The following is an 18724-nucleotide window of genomic DNA, read 5'->3' on the forward strand; positions in this document are numbered from 1 at the left end:
AGTGTAAACTGTAAGCCTCCGACCTTGCTCTCCTTCCTTGGGTGATAAGAAAGCGACAAGCTGTTTTGCGCCTTCGGAGCACTGTCATACTGAACAAGGGCGCCAGCCAGCTGACACTCGCAGCCGGGGAGCAGCGGCCAGCGCTGTACAGCGCCGGACACCGCAACGCCGCCGCTCGGTTGCTTTTGGCAAAAATGGTACGTAGTAGGTCTTGCTGCAAATCGCACGCCACTGGATGCGTGAACTATACACACAGCGACAATTGCTTGCGTGCGCTACATGCGCAAGAAGACGTCATGCTACTCCGATGCAGCAGCATTCGGGCTGGCAAATTCGTCTCGTTTTTCAGCAATCCGCGCTGCGCCGTGTTCTGTGCCATAGGCCGCCCAGTATTCATAATACCACTGACTATGTAAATAAAGAACGACGACACTTCTGCTTATTTTTGCCAACTGCGGCAAGCCGCAGCGGTGGTCATGCGCCTGTGGTGATTGCTAGAAGTGCTGAACTTGTGTTTCCTGTGCTAAACTTTTTCATTAAGCGATATAATTGAAAGCGTGAAATCTCCTCTCTGAAATGTCACTCCTTACAAGAAAAAAAGAAAGGGCGTAACAAAATTGCATTTTCCCCACAGTATTGGTTGCAGAAACGGTACGTCGATAAGCCCCAGCGCATCACCGGCCAGCCCACAGTTGCGGCTGGTAATAGTATTGGTCAGTTGAGTAATGTAAGCTTCAAATCAATAATTATACCACTGCTTGTGCGGATGTGAGCGAACCGATTTCTTAGCTATAGATATAGACCACCCCAAAACTATGCAAGGGCCTCCGTCACAGCTGCTTTGAAAAGAGCCAATCTCAATGTTTACCAGGTTAAACACACTGCTAGCGGCAAGATGCAGGCGCGCCAGGGTCTTACCTTGAGTTTCTTTACATCTTCCCAGAGAGCGTTCGCATGGCGTTCTTTAGCGTTCAAGGCTTGCGTCTTCAGGTCCAGGTCTTCGGTTAGCTGGCTTACTTTGTTTTCCGATTCGAAAAGTGAGTCTTTCAGCTGTGCCTGAATCAGCTTGAGACACTTGGACTCGTCCCGGAAAGTGTTGAGCCTCCGCTCGAGCTCTTCCAACTTGTGCTGCTTGGCAGACAGCTCCCTCTGGGAGTCCTGCGGTTTCACGAGGAAAAGAAACGCCATGTTGCAGCGTCATGTCTCCCTGCCCGTGAGTTTTTTCCACAAATTTCTGTTGTTCTGTACAATAGGACCCACTTTGAAGAACCACGTTGCTCATTCAAAAGAGACAAACACAGGAAAAAGCCAAGAAGACGGAAAGAGCGTTTCTTGGCCTTTTCCTGTGTTTGTCTCTTTTGAATGCGCAACGTGGTTCTTCAAAGCAATGCACCAACTAGCCCAACAAGAAGTTCTTCTGAACTAGGACCCACTTCGCCAGTATTTGATATGCTGCGATTCATGTGAAACGTGAACTATAGAAGATATTTACGCAGATTTCAGCGAAATTCCGAATAGAATCAAAGTTGCATATTGAGCATCACCGTTCTCGGGTGACTCGCCGCTTCCTCGGAAAGACAAAACAGACCCGACCGGGGTCCGTGGAACCAACCGCCTGGTGTTTGGCGACGGCCCCCTTGGCGACGGCCAGCTGCTCCCGCAGCCTGGAGCACTCGTCGCGCAGCGGTGCCAACTGTTCCGCATCGGCCAGGAGCTGCTCGAGCCGCGACTGCTGCTCACCAGCCGTGGCCTCCAGGGAGGCGATCCTGTCTGCACGGAGCAAGCAGCTGAAAACACTCTTCCGTCGTTCATACCTATCACGCAAGACACAGCCAGATGAAGGGCGACGGACGCGCTCATTGAGACACCGCCTCGCTATGATCGAGCATTTGACATCATTACTGGAACTGCGAAGTATGATTTTATATTAAAAATTAACTTCCAATACGCCTTGCCAAAATTTGCGCTTCTGTACGTTGCTTGCCATCATGATGGCATGAAACACAAATACACAAAATTAAACTTTCACGTGAAGATTAAAAAACGGGCAATTATTTCTGCCCTCCTGCGTTATTCTTGCGGACTTCTGTGGATCACTGGCTTCAAGGTGGCGGATTTCGGAGCTTGCTCACCGCAATATGGGCCACAAATATTTCCGTGAAGCGCGCACCTAGACCCCTGGCCTTGTCATCTCGCAGGGCCTAAGTATTTCATGTAATTGTCAGGAGAGATACGGGGCCTGCTGGCTCAAGGAGTGACTCCGCTTTTGTCCATTGGAAGAAAGCCCCGTGTATGTCCCCCTATCGAAAGCGTTGTGCTCGGAGTTCAGCTTCCGTGGGTTAGCTTTCTCGGAAGGCCTACTGCGGTGAAGACCACTGACAGCCGTCAGGTCAGCGTCGTCGGCGAGGGAAGAGCGGCTCGCTGCTGCACACTAAAGCGCGCCTGCCCGGGCATGTCGCGTGGAGGGCTCGCCGCAAGTGTCGCCGACTTCGAGCGAGTGGCTCTTGAGAGTGTTAAACATCTTTATAGTGTGCAGATAAAACGAGTTTTCCCTCAAATTCATTTTCTTTTTTTGCTCAGTCTAGCACAGAACACGGGGCTGTGCGAAAATGTAGCAGAAAAGAAAAAAACACCTTGCCACTATAACGGCGTCCGCTCGCAAAGATAGCTTTACGTGGGAAGAGCTCTATATATACAGCATGGCCTTGTCGCATCCGATAGCGACTGCAGCGAAACACGCTGCGCTAGGGTAAGGCTTTGGCTATTGGAAGCTGTTTAAACTGCACACAATGGCGGTTGTTTCGCAGAACGTAGCCGTAAAAATTCGAAGCGCGGGCCCAAAGCGGATGTGGGGAGCAATGGCGCCACGGCGGCGCCATTTCTGCGTTTATCGCCCCAGGCACAGGGCCGCCTTCGACGCAGCCCAGCGGGCCGCCGCTGTAGTTTCGAGGTTTCGGCAAGGCGCATTCATGAGGCCATTCGGGATCCACTGAAAATCACGAACGCACCACGGATTGTTCGCGGCGCGCTCCTCTGTGCACACCCCCGCAGTCTGCTCTTTTTGCACGTTCGCTCAGGGAAACAATGGCGGGACTTATATGCAGGAACACTGCCTTTGTAACCAGCAGCAGTTGCAAGAGAGTAGCGGCCATGCCCGAGTAGATGCAGTTGAGCACAGCTGGGTACAAGCTTCGCTTTTCTGTTTGTTGCACTGTCTTTGTTCCGCTGTCTTTTTTGCGTGTGTATGCCAAGAAGAAAAAAGAAGTGGTCCTAAAATCGAACCTTGAGTTACACCCGTTAATATAGGCACTAGGGTTGAAGAGTTTGCATCGTATATCACACACTGTTTCCTATCTTTTAGGTTTCTATAAGCTCAAGTGCGCTTCCTCGTATGCCGCACCTGGGAAGTTTGTTTATTACGATATGCTGTTTGACGGAATCAAACGCTTTCCTTATAACAAGAAATATTCCAATTCTAATAATTTTTGTTCATGTTTTCTATGAGCCATTCTTTCACATACAAAAGCGCTAATTCCGTTGATTTCTTCATTTGAAATCCAAACTCGTATGGTGAAATTAATTTTTGTCTCTCTAAATAGCCAGTCGACAACAGATAAAGCGTTCTATAACTTGCAAAAAGTACATAGCACTGATATTGGGTGTTCTAATAATTTCTTACAAATTGTAGAGCGCATATTCACTAATTTCTTACTCAATTAGAGCGCTAATTTGTTTCACAATATTCAAAACACAACCAGCAAAGCAATCACCAAGTTGTTCTTCCTTAAACGGGTCCTGCGTTATTCCACATATTATTTAAACCTTTTAGCTTGTCACATTTATTCGTCCAGTCTTCTCCGAGTAACCTCTGGCAATATCGTGTGCCACATCAGAAATCGATCCATTGCAATCCCATAGATACTGCGGCTGTGCACTACAAGTCTCACAAAGCATAGGTACGTAACCCATACCTCATTTTCATGTTCAAACATGATGGTGGTTGCACACCACATTTTTCCTCCTTCGGTGCATTGTCTCAATCAGTGACATGTGCATAGCTGAGGAAGCCGCGTTAGCTCTTCTGCTCAACTTAGACACCAAAAGGTAGGAAAGCTTTGACGAAATTCCCAACACTTTTCTAGCACGGCATGTTGAATGGCGCGTGAAGTAATTAACTTTAATATTTAAGATCTCATTGACAAGCTCAGAGCTCACAAACGACTGGAAGTTCACTGAAATCACTCCAATTGCTAAACAAGAAAACCACATACCACCTTCTTGCTAGAGTCCGGTTTCTCCTTTGCGCACTTGAGTAAAATTGCTCGAACACGTTGTCCGTAAACACATAACAAACTTCCTCGAGAACCACGTTAGTGATAATCGCCAGCACGGGTTCCGCCGCGGTCTGTCCACTACAACACAACTCATTCCAATAGATCATAACTTAGCGGCACCATTAGATACATATAACCAAATTGATATTATTTTTATTGATTTCCAGCAGGCGTTCTGGTGCATTTCATCACAAATTATTAAATTATTGCTGAAGTTAGGACCCATTTTAAAACACGAGTGCCTACTCTCGTGGATTAAAGCAGATCTTTCATTCAGACGTCAAAGTGTAGCTATCGATGGTGTCATCTGTGATTCAGCGCGGCACAGGGCTCAGTCGTGGGTCTCGTTTTCTTCTCCAGTATTTAATGTAAACATTTTCCAAAACACGCTGGTTGAAATACGATTAATCGCACATGATTTCATAAGCTACCCAGAAATTTCTAGTGAAAACGACCAGCCACTTTTAAGCCATTCCATATTTGCAATAGAAAACTTGTGCTCGACGTGGAAAATAACTGCATTCCAAAAAGACCTCAGAAAGGATTGTAACATGCAAAAAAAAAATCCTTGAAGATTTACATGCCTCATAACCAAAGAACCTCTCTTAGGTGTAAATACTTATAAATATTTAGGAATTGTTGATAGGACCACTTCTTCATCGTTGTCATCCGTGGCTAACACGTTGCAACGTGCTGCAGTGACGTGCCGAAGCTTATTGCTGTGCGCTACTTGGTTAGGATGCAAGCTACAATGTTTCTATACCATTGCAGTCCGAGATAAGAAACCAGTGACAGTCGACACGCTGTGTGTTTTCGACGGTGATGCTGAGGTTCATCAGCTGATATATTTCGACAGTCAAGATTGTTGGCGTCTGTCAGCATGGCTTTGCTGTGGTCGACAAGCACGTTGGGCGTGGCCCAACCATAGCGTTACGCTCATAACTTTACACTACGCATGTTGTGTAAAATATGTTCTTGATTGGCAGGCGAACTCGGGAGAAACTCGCGAATGATGAATGCCCCCGAACTTAACTCGATACTGGCATGGCTGAAGCAGCAGCTGCTGCTTGGGCCATATCTTCGAGCGGCGGCATGTGTGGATATGACTGACTGCAGCCATTTAATGACATAGCCTACGAAGAGTTCCGGCGTCATTTTCACCTGTCGAAAACATTCGTGCGCTGGCTGTGCAGCGAGATAGGCGTCTGCGGAGATTGCATGCGTGATGGTCCTCAGTCGCTCAAAGTCGAAGGCAAGTCCTCCATGGCCTCCGCTTCTGCACACCGGGAGTCTACAGGGAAGCGTCGGATCAGACCTGAACATTGGACATCACCAGAACACGGCGAGTCGCTGTGCAAAGCACGTCTCCGACACAGAAGTGGTGCCTCGCTTTTCCCAAGGCTGCGACCGATTGTTCTCGTATTAAGGAACATTTCCTGCTTCGCGTCAGCTTCACGTACGTCGTGGGAAGTGTCGACGGCACATTCAGTGGAATACATTACGGCTCCTTCAAAGTGCAACGCATACATAATAAAAAAAAAGAATTCTGATGGGGTACACCGTTCGTATTGAACTTAGCTGGAAGAGAAATTGGCGCTAGCGTCGGTAGTAAAGAACAAGATCTAACCGCAAGAAGGTTCGGAAAAAAAACGGTCTCTCGCTCTCTTTCTTTCACTCTCTTTCCCTTTTGAATTTCTGACCCGCGCGGCCGTTGCAACCGCCAGGCATCCTTTGCGTGTGTTTTCGCGAACTCCGTCAGTAGCGCGTTATCTCGGGCGCTGTTGCTTGCTTTGCGGCGCCGGTCACAGACACTTTGGCGTCGTGTTGCTTCATGCGTTAGTCATGTCGGTGCTGCGACAACTATGGAGATATTTCATTTTGTGCTCGTGACTTTCGAAACTGCGAAGAGCACGGCGAGACCCGCACGGATACCTGCGCTCGCTTCCTCTGCAGTCGCCGCTGATTTCGGCGCAGTGGATCATGAACAATGATTTAGTCACTGCTGTTGACGAAGCAGTCATGGGGTTTGGTCCGCAAGTGTCAGCACATTGAGGGAACCCACTATTCAACTGTGTGTCAACTGAGTTTTATTGGTGTCGCATATATCAGCATCGACAGTGAAGGCCATTGCGTGATAGTTGTTTGCTTTCACGCGTTTACATAAATACTAAAAAAAAATTTGCAATTGCCTATGATTTTAGGGTGCATAGTGCAGGCATTAAATTGCGTGCACTCACTGTGCACAGAATGATCCTTCTGAATTGCATGAGCATTATGCAGTAATGATCGCACATGTATTGCGTGAATGGTGCACGAAATGATGAACTGAAAATTTTAGTTGCACCGTTGGAGATAACGCCTCTGGTGCGTCAGCACTCATTATCTGTATTGTATGGAATGCTGTAACGTAGACTAGTAGTGTATTTTGAGCAATATCTCTTTTTGAATGAAAGTAACGAGAAGGATATATGTGTCAATACAGCCGTCGAAAACATTTTCTCTGTTCTTCGCACATTGGTCCAGCGCTGCGGTTACCATTGCTGACCAGCAGCGCAACCAATTTTAACAAGCCACAACAGCAGAGAAAGGGTGTACGAAAACCCAAGTTTAAAGCGCGGTGTGCGGCCGCGCGCGGCAGGCAGACGACGATACATCCACCTACCTCCCCTAGCGGCCCCGATTTTGGACCAGTCCGCCCGTGAAGCAGATACCATGCGAACACCCCCCGCGCCGGCGTCTTTCGGTCGTCCGTTGTCATGGAGACAACTCGTATACAAAACGCGATTAATGTAACTGAAGGAGGAATTGGCGCTATTCTCTGTACCCCCCCCCCCCCCCCCCCCCCCCCCCCCTGCTGGCGAGGGTGCGTCGGCACGATGATCTGATGCTCGCCTTATCGCCGGGTCGGGTGAAGCCGTGCTGCTACCATCACTGCTCGCCAGGGGGGCTTTCAATGCTCCATGCATCGCGCAGAGAAGCTGGCCTTCGGCGGCGTGCGCTTTCTGCTTCGTCAGGTGTGGCACCATTTTCAGACTGCGTGACAGACGTGGTTCGCGCTTCTTCACTTGGAGGCGAGTTTGTTGCGCTGTGGAGCATAAACGCTCGTGAATCAGCTTGGCAAGTGCGGTCAAAGTTTTGCTTCGTTATATTAGATTAATAGAATATTACAATATTTGGCAGTGTTCATTTCTCAAAGAATTCGCTAACCAAACGTGCGACAAATTTCATTGTCACTTTGTTACACGAGCAGCTTCAACTGCCAACGGCAATAAGCTTGAATGCCAGTTGTGCACTTGTACGCGGAATGCCAGCTACCGTTCACTTGGCATTCTCCGTCCGCGCTACTTGAATTCCGAGTCAAATCACCCTACAGCGCACAATGCAACCGTGGTCTTGACTCATCTGTCAGGAGCCAAGCCAATCTGCTCCTCAGGCATCGAGCGCGAGCTGGAGGAGGAAAACGTCGTAACAGATCTCCGCCGCTACACGAAGAACTTGGTCCGACGGCTTCACAGCACAGCGGTACGACATGCGAATAAATATCCAGGAACAGCGCGCATGGCCATCCAAAAGGCACAAGTGAAACGCTGGCCCGTTGTTTCCTAAGCAGGGAATACGCAGACCGTTGTCAATCCTCGGGCGCTGCATGCCTCGGCCCGAGGACCGCGCACTAGGCATCCTTTACAAAGGCCCTTTGCTGACTGGTCCGCCAACTACATCTGCGAAACGAAGCAGTTTCCACTGCAGAGACTTTGCCAGCACAAGAATGATGCCCGGAATATTGAACAACATCGCAGTGCAGTCGCGGAGTAGTCTGAGGAATTTAAACATCGCATCGACTTTGAGCATGCCAGGGTTGTTGACACCAAGTCCAATTCATTCAAGCGACAGCTTTTAGAACCCTGGCACATTGAAAACACACCCTGAGGTGTAATGTGCTCTCAAGGCTCCCTTCCATCAATGAATGTACATATATGGACTTGGATGCGTCGCTAAGTCCAGCCACTGCCAACCAGCGCCTACCCATTGTCGGCGTCCCAACTCATGTGACTCACAGGCTGGTACCATTGTTACTTATTGCGACTGACAGGCAGGTAACTCCAGTGGCCATGATTAAAAAAAGCGCGTCTCTTGCTTCTACTCAGTGAGTCCTGAAGAATGCGCCGAGTTGGTACCCAAACGTCGGTTCTTCTATGAGCCCTTGGTCGGAGTGTCGCAGTTTCTTCTCTCTTTTCCTCTCTAGTTGTCAACAGAGTTTGAATTCAGCTGAGGCCGGCGGTTGCAGACCAGTACCAGCCACTTCAGTGCGATTTCACGCTGCTAGATGTCCTCCAATCGCACGCAAGTTTGTTGCTTAGCCTCGTATAGATATCAGCCTACAGATTCGCTAGACAAACGTATATAAAATAAAAAACACCCAAAGCAGCAAGAAAAAATGATAGAAAACAGCGACATGCTTGGAGGCTTTCAGCTGTGGCGAAGTGCAGAGCTTATATAAAATGTTTAGAGTAAAAAAAATAACAAAATAGCTCCGTTTTGCTGACAGGCCGCACATGTTGTGATTACATGATGCATATTTTGAAGGAAATTCTGCGCGGAAAGCGCTGAGTAAACGTCGTCAACCGTTATTCAGTTCAGGGTTCTGTTCAGTAGAGTTGCAGTGTAAAAAAAGTGCCGATGTACTACCTTATGTGTTTGACCCAAAGCTCCAATTTGTTTGCTCGTAGCTTGGTGCCTGTTGCCTAAAAAGACGGTCTGCTCGATTTCCGCTCATGTGGTCTCCGTACAAATAACATATATTTCAATTCAATTCGTGCCCAGCCGACATGTTGGCATTTCGCTTCGCTCGCCATGCGTGGATCACGGAGCGCGAGGTGTCACTCGCAGACCCGTTTGATTTTATGAGCTGCTCACTGTCAGGATAGCTCACGCACACGCTAACTGGAACAGAGTTATCACGGAAGAATAACCGCTTTCGCATGCAGCGTTCCCCTATCGCGTTAGTTGTCACCTCCTCCAACCCAACCCCCACAATTATTGCCTGCAACTCCAAAACCGCAATCAATAATTTCTCTAAAGGCTGGATATCTCCTATCACCCTCTGCTTTCTAAAATCTCCCTCCCACCCACACTATCAGCTGATCTGAACCCCTTACACTCTTCCCTCCCAGGGAACTAGGTTACGCCGTCACACGCCTGAGGCATTACTATCCGGGTGGGGTCCAGCCCTATCACGGAGCGAGGTCAGCGACGGACCGGTTGACCGCCTCCCTATCAAGAGCGGGGTCAGAGGGGCTGCGGTTGAGCCCCCTATCACGAGATCACCCCAAATTATAGAACTGACCGAGGCCTTTGCCCATTGGCTGAGAGGTTCCTATCCTGCACGCCAGAAATCTCCTGACGCCAGCTCCAAATGCGCGCTCCCAAATCCCGCAGTTCTCTGCCGTATCCAGCCAATCGTCTACTCTCCAAGCTACAGATGCTGCGGTGGGCACGCTTCCCTATTTCACATCATGTGGGCCTGCACTATCGGCCCCTCCTCCTTAATCGCTAGCGAGGGAGATCACTCTGCGTCGCAGCTCTGAGCCAACGGACTGACTGGGTCGCCGAAGCGCATAAGCTGGTGGCCATCCGGCGGGGGTTGACCTCCTGCGTTTAGTGGCTTCGCCCCTTAGTGAAGTTAACTCTGTGTCTGTCCCCCTTTCCTACATGAAGAAAGTGCGTGCACAGACGGTTACACTCATCCTCTCTGCGGCGGCGAGCGTGAGTAATCGAAGAAGCGCGAATGGTCCAGCCATGGCGACTGATGCGCCGAGTCACAATTACGTCATCATGGAGACAAGGCTCGCTGTGCGCAAATGAGCCAAGCGTGAAAGTTCTCCTTACGCTTAAAATGCGCGATTACTAAGGCCGCTTTCAGTGTAGATTCAGTGCACCCTGTTACTCTCTTCGCTCTCTCGCGCACTAGTCACGATGGACCCCTTGATCTTCTCAGGCGAGCAGAGGCATATTACGAGCGTCTCTGAAACCGTTTCCTGTCCGAGCAGGAGAGAAGACGACGGCGGACATGCCTGCCTTGGCGATGCCGTCCTGCTTGTGGAGGGCACAGGATGTCCTGAGCTGGTGCAGAGCCGCTTCGCTCTGCTTGAGTCGACCCGTGAGCCGCTGGAGCTCCTCCTGGCTGCCCGACACCTGCGCGTCACCCAACAAGTCGGGCGTACGGTTAGAGTGGTGGAGCGGGGAGAGAGAGAGAAGCATTGCCGTTTTAAATAAGTCGTATTCAAAGGCCTGCTGCCAGTATTTGGTGCAGACAGGGTGTACTAGGATGTACACATTAAAAAAAAAATTCTGAGTGCACTTCAATCTGCTTATGTGGAGGAAAGCGAAAGCATGAGTTTTGAGGGAAGGAAAGGGAGCAGTAGCTCTCAAATCTGAACATCGCGGTGAACACCTCGACCGCGCCTTAAAGTATGCAACTGAAGGTGCATATGTCATCGGTCCGAACCTCTGTCGCAAGCTAGCCTCCAACTTCACACCTCGGCATCTCGATATACACTTCAACCACACCTTACGGGAAAATGTAGTCTCCGAAAGCATGCAATTGAAGGTGCATATGTCATTCGTCCGAACCCCTGTCGCTAGTTAGCTTCCAACTTGACTCAAGCATGTAAGCTATATGGGAAGACAAATCCTATGACACCACCCAGAAAGCTGTACGACGGGCGGTTGCTCAAAATTTTGGCGAACGTATTCGGGAATACTGCCACCACATTGAGGTCAGCCAGTGATGACATCGCTGGCATTTCGTCTGCACCTGCGATATCTGTTGCTCAAACTCCCGTGTCGCTGCAATGGACATGATCCCCCCCCCCCCCCCCCCTCCGCGCGTCTATTTCCATCATTCGTCCTCTCTCCTGTCCGTACGTGGCAGCAACTGCGACTCAGATAGAGTACGACGTCATCAGTGGTGTCACGTCATCACCCTATAAATTTTTCGGCATACTGTCACGTCATCTCGCACGCCGGCGGCCCAGGTTCGATTCCCGCCTAGACTCCAATTTTCTTTTCTTATTTTTAGTCTGTCTCATAGCTACCTGACTCATGACGTCACAAACCTAGTAACGCCACAGGGGGCCAACTTCCGGCGACATATTTTGCGGACACTTCCGGCGTCAACATAGCCATCTAATGCTTTCGCATTAATAAGCTTCAGAGCCCTGACAAGCATTTGCATCTCATACACGCTTAAGCAAACCCCACTCCTCCTGCGTTACGTCAGCACTCCACGGCAGAGCCGAAATCCCCGACTGCACGTGCTAGCTGCGCGTCGGTTCCCGTAATCGACACCGCTGTATCGGTCCACTTCCACACGCTGTCAGCGGCATCGCCCATCCAGTCAATAACTACTCTTCGCTTTATTGCGCAAGCGACAACGCGGGGTAGGGACACTATGCTGCGCTTACAGCGGTATTCGTCCGGCCCGTGATGCTGAAAAGAAATGTTTCCGAAACTGAGTGCTGGCTCTGGTTACCGGCCCTATAGCAAGACGCACAGTTGGCTTACAGCCTGCTGAACCAGCGATTGGCCTCAAGTTGGCGTCATCTTTGAACTCTGCGACCACCGAATTGACTTTGACGGCACTATTGGACTGGAAACCGAAGCTCCGCGCACGAGGCTTCTACTCGAGTCGTGGCATATCCAACAGACACGGAAGAATGTTAATCGCTCCGTGAGGACACTTCCCTCTTCTTGCATCCATGGTTTGCGGCCACTGACCCGGAAGTCTTCCGCACGAGGGCTTAAAAAGCCAAGCTGCGCCTCACCCGTAGTCAAACCATGAAGAAGGGACCGAGCCGGTCCCGAAACGTCGTGTTTCTTTCCCAAAAACTAGCTTGGTTGGCGTCAGTCGTCTTTCTCCTAAATTAAATTTCCCAACGAGACAGACTTCTGTCAAATGTTTTCTTTTGAATCTTTGAACTCTGTCACCGCTGCGCCGAACATATCGCACTTAAATGCGCGCTAAAAGAGAAAGCTAAAACAGCCGATGTTGACGAAATACTATGGTTTTTACAAAGAAAAGGACTTCTGATAAGCAGGAAATTTATGCACAATTTAGACATCCAGTGCCAGCATCCAACCGCATTTCCCAATTGGTTCATTCCTTTCTCGCGATCGCGTTATTTCTACGGCCAAAAACGACGAACGCGGCGGATGAGTCTTTGTACAAGCCCTATAGCGAGGGTTACGGAATGCAGCTTGTCGGCCCTTCCTTTCCAGCTCTACATACCACCCCACTGTGTCCCCTACTCGGACCGTTGCTAACCTGCTAATGCCACGTCCGGTGTGAGCGCCTGGCCATGCAGCCATCCCTAGTAATGAGTGTTTTCATGCGCTGGCCCGAAAAGCCCTGAAACCGTGTATGCTGGAACGACTCTGGCACCGTGCGACCATACAATTTGTCATATTCGATTGACCTTGCCGAACAAAGTTTTTCCTGGCAACGCTGCTCCAGATAACTCCATTGTCGTAGTCGCAGACAGTCCGTCCTGTGACGTCGACTCCAGACCGATAACTGTCGACGCACCGACAGTACTCACGTACCCCTTCACAGGCCCACCTGCGGTGACAGTGCCACCCTTCAGCATCCGCTCCCGATCCAATACCAATCCATGCTGGCCGTATTTTGCTCGCCCCTTCATGGCCTCGCCTTGCTCGTCGTCCTGCGGTGAAAACTAGCCCGCGAAGCGCGATCATGTAACTGGTAGCCTGACGTTCTTCAGTGATTAATGGAGCATCCCAAACCGCCACCTCGTCGAGATACTTACAGCCCTGCGCCTCTTCACACTTCACAGAAAAGTTTACTTCCTGCAGTGCCTTTCTTCTCCTATTTTCTTCGTTCATGTTTTTAATGCACTGCCTACTCCTGCCCAATGGCTGGTCTGAAGAACAGCGCCAATTAATCAACAAAACACTACAACTCTAACATTTTTCACACCTCCAACTTATATCGCGCCATGTGCTAGAAGCAGTGTGATCTATCAGTTAACAAGACGTCACATGATGTGTCAATAAAAAAGGCTGTGAATAGCAGCGCAGAGACAAGGGTCTCTGCGCTCTTATTTACAGTCAATATGTACCAACTAGCTCAACTCTCCGTCTTCTTGTAGTAACAAAAAGACAGAAGCAGCAGTATGCTGCTGCTCCGGCCAGTGAAACTAACGCTGCCAGAGCCGCCGGGTGAAGACGACAGGGGCCTCACCCTGCTGCCGTTTCTGCCCTTGCATTTTTATCTAAAGGAGATCCTACGCAGTTATCGTGGTATAAAAAGTGGGAGTGATGTGGAGTACCGCGTGAAGAAACCATTGTTAACGGCGCTGTAGAGTAGCAAGCTTAACAAGGACATTGTGCTACTGCGCGCACCCGGCCATATAATAATAATATTAATTGGTTTTTTGGGGGGGAAAGGAAATGGCGCAGTATCTGTCTCATATATCGTTGGACACCTGAACCACGCCGTAAGGGAAGGGATAAGAGAGGGAGTGAAAGAAGAAAGGAAGAATTAGGTGCCGTAGTGGAGGGCTCCGGAATAATTTCGACCACCTGGGGATCTTTAACGTGCACTGACATCGCACAGCACACGGGCGCCTTAGCGTTTTTCCTCCATAAAAACGCAGCCGCCGCGGTCGGGTTCTACCGGCCATATGGGCCAAAAGCATTTTAACGCGAGAGCGTTAAAGTCCTCGTTGTCCAGAAAATCCGGCGTCGGCGTTGTCGGCGCTATGAGCGAAAAACCACAAGCATGACTCTGGCATTCAGCAGCGATGGCGTAGAGGTAGAACAACCGCCTCACGTGCAAGAGGACCGGGGTTCGAATCCCGGCGGTGACCAGACCAGATCTCGGTGACCAGACCCGACAACGCACTCCCTCACCAGAACAGGATATGGCCACCCTGGTCCCCCAGCGGCTGCGGAGCAACTGACCACAGCGGTGCATGGTCACGCAGCTGATAGCGCTAAGGATAACTGGCTCCGGACAGGCCGCCATTGGAATCTGAACCTGGCAACGTTTAACACTAGAGTTATCCAGTGAGGCTAGCCTAGCAGTGCTGCTTGAGAAACTAGCGGGCATTAAATGGGATCTCGGGGGGCTTAGTGAGGTTAGGAGGACAGATAAGGCGTATACAGTACTAAAAGGTGGGCACGTGCTGTGCCATCGTGGATTAGCGGACAGACGAGAACTAGGTGTGGGATTCCTCATTAATAAGGATATAGCTGGCACCATAGAGGTGTTCTATATAGTTAATAAGAGGGTGGCAGCTTTTGTAATTAGGTTTAATAAAATATGAAAGCTGAAGGCGGTGCAGGCCTACGCGCCTACATCGAGCCATGATGACTAAATCATTGTAAGCTTCTAAGATGTTGAATCGGATATGAACAAAGTAAAATCACAGTATACCGTACTGATGGGCGACTTCAGTGCGAAGGTTGGTACGAAGCAGGCCGGAGACTAGGCGGTAGGCGACTATGTGATAGGTTCTAGGAATAGCAGGGCAGAGTTACTATTAGAGTTCGCAGGTAGAAATAAATTATAGATCATGAACACCTTGTTCCGAAAACGAGAGGACAGGAAGTGGAGCTGGAAAAGCACGAATGGTGAGACTAAATATGAAATAGACTTCATGCTATGCGCTCAACATGGCATCGTGCAGGATGTGGAGGTCCTTGGAAAGATGCGCTGTAGCGACCACAGAATGGTAAGGTCTCGAATCAGCCTGGATTTCAAGAGGGAACGGAAGAAACTAGCAAAGTGGGAACCCATCCAGGAGTTAGCGGTAAGAGAGAAAATAGAAGAATTCAGGATTTCGCTGCAGAACAGATATTCGCCTTTAATTGAGGAAGACGATCTTAATGGTCATACAAGGAACAATAATCTGGCAGCTATCATTACGGAGTCCGCAGTACCAGTAGGCGGTAGTATGGTTCGACAGCATAGCGGCAAGCTATCCTGTCGACGAAAGATCTGAATAACAAACGCCACAGCGTAAAAGCGCCTAAGGCGGCAGACGGAATAGAACTGGCAGAGCTAAGCTAATAAATGAGCGCAAGGTAGCCAACATAAGGAAGTTTAATATGGACAGAGTCGATCATACTCTAAAGCACGGATGTAACATTAAAGCGATGAAGAGGAAACTAGGCATAGGTAAAAACCAGATGCATGCATTAAGAGACAAAGAGGGCAATTTCATTAGCAATATGGATAACATAGTTATGTAGCCGAAGATTTTCAAACAAACCTATACAGCAGCGAATGCAATCAGGACGTTAATAAGCGAGCCAGTAGCACCGAGCAATGGATCATCCCGTCAGTAACGAAATAGGAAGTAAAGAAAGCCTTAGGAGCAATGGAAAGGACGAAAGCAGCTAGTGAGGATTAGGTAACAACAGATCAGTTTGAAGGGCGGAGGGGAGATTCTGCTAGAGAAACTGGCCACCCTGTACAGACAGTGTTTATGACGTCGAGCGTACCAGAAGCTTGGAAGAAAGCTAACTTTACCTTAATTCATAAAAAATGAGACATGAAGGACTTGAAAAATTACAGACCGATAAGCTTACTGTCCGTTGCCTACAAGGCATTTACTAAGGTACTCGCTAATTGAAAGCGGACAACACTAGACATCAATCAACCAAATGATCAGGCAGGCTTTCGTAAAGGATACTAGACGATACACCATATTCAGAATATCAGTGACGTGAAAGAAAAAAGCGCAGAATATAACCAACCCCTATATATAGCGTTCATTTATTACGAGAAAGCATTGGACTCAGTGAAACCCTCCGCAGTCATGCAGGCATTGCGGAATCAGAGTGTTTAGAAGAGTCTGATGTAAAAAATATTCTGTTGGATTGCGACCAGCTGGGGATAAGAATTAATGAATAATACCGAAGTAATCTGCGATTCCCTCATGACATTGTCTTGCTGAGTCACTGAGGAGGTGAACTGCAAATCATGATCAGTGAGTAAGAAAGGAAGAGCAGAACGGGTGGGTCTAAAATTTAACATGCAGAAAACCAAAGTAATGTTCAGCAGTCTCGCAAAGGAACAGCAGTTTACAATTTGTAGCGAGGTGCTGGAAGTGCTAAGGGAATACATCTACTTATGGCAGGTAGTGACCACTGATCCGTATCATGAGAGGGAAATAATTAGAACAGTAAGAATAGGGTGCAGAATAGGGTAAGAATAGGGCGCAAATGGCAGGCTCTCTCAGATCATCAACGGCAGTTTACCAATCTCCCTGAAGAGAAAAGTATACAGTAGCTGTATCTTGCCGGTACTCACCTACGGGAGAGAAACGTGAATGCTAACGAAAAGGGTTGGGCTTAAATTAAGGACCACGCCGAGAGCTATGGAAAGAAAAATGATAGGTGTAACGTTAAGAGACCGGAAGCGGGCAGAGTGGTTGAGGGAACAAACGCGGGTTAATGCCAGCCTAGTCGAAATCAAGAAGGAGAAATGAGTTTGGGCAGGAATTGTAATGCGAAGGCAAGATAACCGCTGGTCATTAAGGGTAACGGAGTGGATTCCAAGATAAGGCAATTGTAGCAGGGGGCGGCAGAAAGTTGGGCGGGCGGATGAGGTCAAGAAGGTTGCGGGAATACGGTGGCCACAGCTGGCAAATGACAGGGTTAATTGGAGAGACATGGGAGAGGCCTTTGCACTGCAGTGGGCGTAGTCAGGCTGATGATGCTGACGACTCTAGCAGGTGAGCCCAGAGAGTATTCTGGGAGGTAAGTGGGCCACCTTGGTCACGTGACCTTGCGGCGTCACCGCAACCTGCCCAGCGGATAGTAAGCAAACTACTCACTGTGGCATGTGGCCGTTAATTTAATCATTGTTCGCTCGGATAGATCAACCTGGGCCGGATGAGGCCCACCGCTGGGAGCTACTGCCATCGTAGGGCAGTGGTGAATCGCTTAACGGCTGGGCCGCAGCGCCAGGCGAAGTATGGGGACGTCTAGGGATATATATAAAGTTAAGAAATCACATTCTGCAGATATGGGAATCAACGCACTTCGCTATCGCGTAAGTGTCCGGAATAATTTTTATACATTCAAATCAAACACCGCCCCAGGTGCAGAGGGTTATAACACTGATCTCCACCGCCCCTTTAGACGACTATTGAGTGTTGGCTCGATCTTGGGGCGAAACTCACCTGGTCGTCCATCACTTTAAGGTGCTTGTCTCGCTTCTCCAGCTCATCGGAGAGAGCTTTTGCTTCCTTACAGTACCTGGGCAGAAGAAGACGACGTTACAGACACAGCCTTTAGTGGCATGCACACGACGTCGTGGGTACTGTATCACTGGCACCTTAAAGCGCGTACCCAAAGACCTTTGGAATACGGGTTCTTTGGGCGTCGCCACTTTGCTCGCTGGGCTGTTGTGTGCATCCCGCGCTTGCACGGTGGAAGGGGCAGCGGAAGCGGTTTGCAACAACCCAGAGCGGGGGCGTTTCGACACTGCAGCCAAGGCTACACAGCCGAAACGCGCCCTGTCATCCCGCGCAGCGGAATACAGTCCCCAGTCGCAGTTAAGAGGGTCCTCTTAAGACGAAGTTAAAAGGTAATACTAGTTAATGAAGGCTTATTTCTAACATAACGCCACATTTTCAACGTTAGAGACTCACGTCAAAAACAGTTTCTTTTGATTGCATCGCATTATTTAGGCCACGGCCGAACTGGAGCAGCGGCTGCGCGCGCTTTGGTACAGCCTGCGCACTGGCCGTGGACACAATGGGAGCTTCTCGGGGAGAGTTGCACTCCGCCGCCGCTAGGGACGCAACGATCATACGGCGGGCGGTGCGCGCCGTTTCGCGCCTCCGAGCGCTAGTTCGCAAGAGGCGATGTCCCAAAATGAAGCAAAAAAAAAACAGACGTTTCCTTTACTTCACGATGAACGAGGAGGCATATTCAATCCGAAATTTTGGATATTAAAAAGAACATAAAAGGCGAATTGCCTTGCCGTTTCATGAAACTAAAAGGGGTACATCATACTTATTGTGGCTTTCAAAGAAGGGGACGGGCTATGATTAGTCTGATCTGATGTGCTGAATCATCATAGCACTTATTGACTGATTGTAAGCGAACCGTCAGCGATGGCTCAGGCTGGAATGACAGGTGCTGAAAGTGTCGTTACATGAATACGAAAGGTAACGAATCCAGACTGAACAGGCGCAAATATTATTTTTCTGTTCCTTTAATATCAGCAGCAGACAGTGTACAAAACCTGATGCAGGAACAGAGGCTAAAGGCCGCTGATGCCTTATGAGGCCTATGACTATGTGCAAGTCACAGCGGTACTGTTGCAAAATATACATCTCATAACATCTTAAAAT

General features: G+C 49.2%; 1 protein-coding gene across 5 annotated transcripts in view; it reads right to left on the bottom strand.

The window, feature by feature from the left end:
- The window catches only part of LOC144110515 (protein FAM184A-like), a 122428-nt gene that overhangs the window by 43338 nt on the left and 60366 nt on the right, over positions 1-18724 (bottom strand). For 4 of the 5 annotated variants that reach the window (XM_077643517.1, XM_077643526.1, XM_077643502.1 and 1 more), the window contains 4 exons: positions 17546-17621; positions 10406-10526; positions 1613-1770; positions 919-1158 (listed from right to left, as the gene is read on the bottom strand). In XM_077643517.1, the coding sequence (XP_077499643.1) occupies positions 919-1158; positions 1613-1770; positions 10406-10526; positions 17546-17621 (595 nt within the window). Of the gene's footprint in view, positions 1-918; positions 1159-1612; positions 1771-10401; positions 10527-17545; positions 17622-18724 lie in introns of all 5 variants that reach the window. The other variant, XM_077643508.1, reaches the window with a different exon arrangement.

The sequence above is a fragment of the Amblyomma americanum genome, chromosome 1 (genome assembly GCF_052857255.1).
Source record: "Amblyomma americanum isolate KBUSLIRL-KWMA chromosome 1, ASM5285725v1, whole genome shotgun sequence".
NCBI classification, from domain to species: domain Eukaryota; kingdom Metazoa; phylum Arthropoda; class Arachnida; order Ixodida; family Ixodidae; genus Amblyomma; species Amblyomma americanum.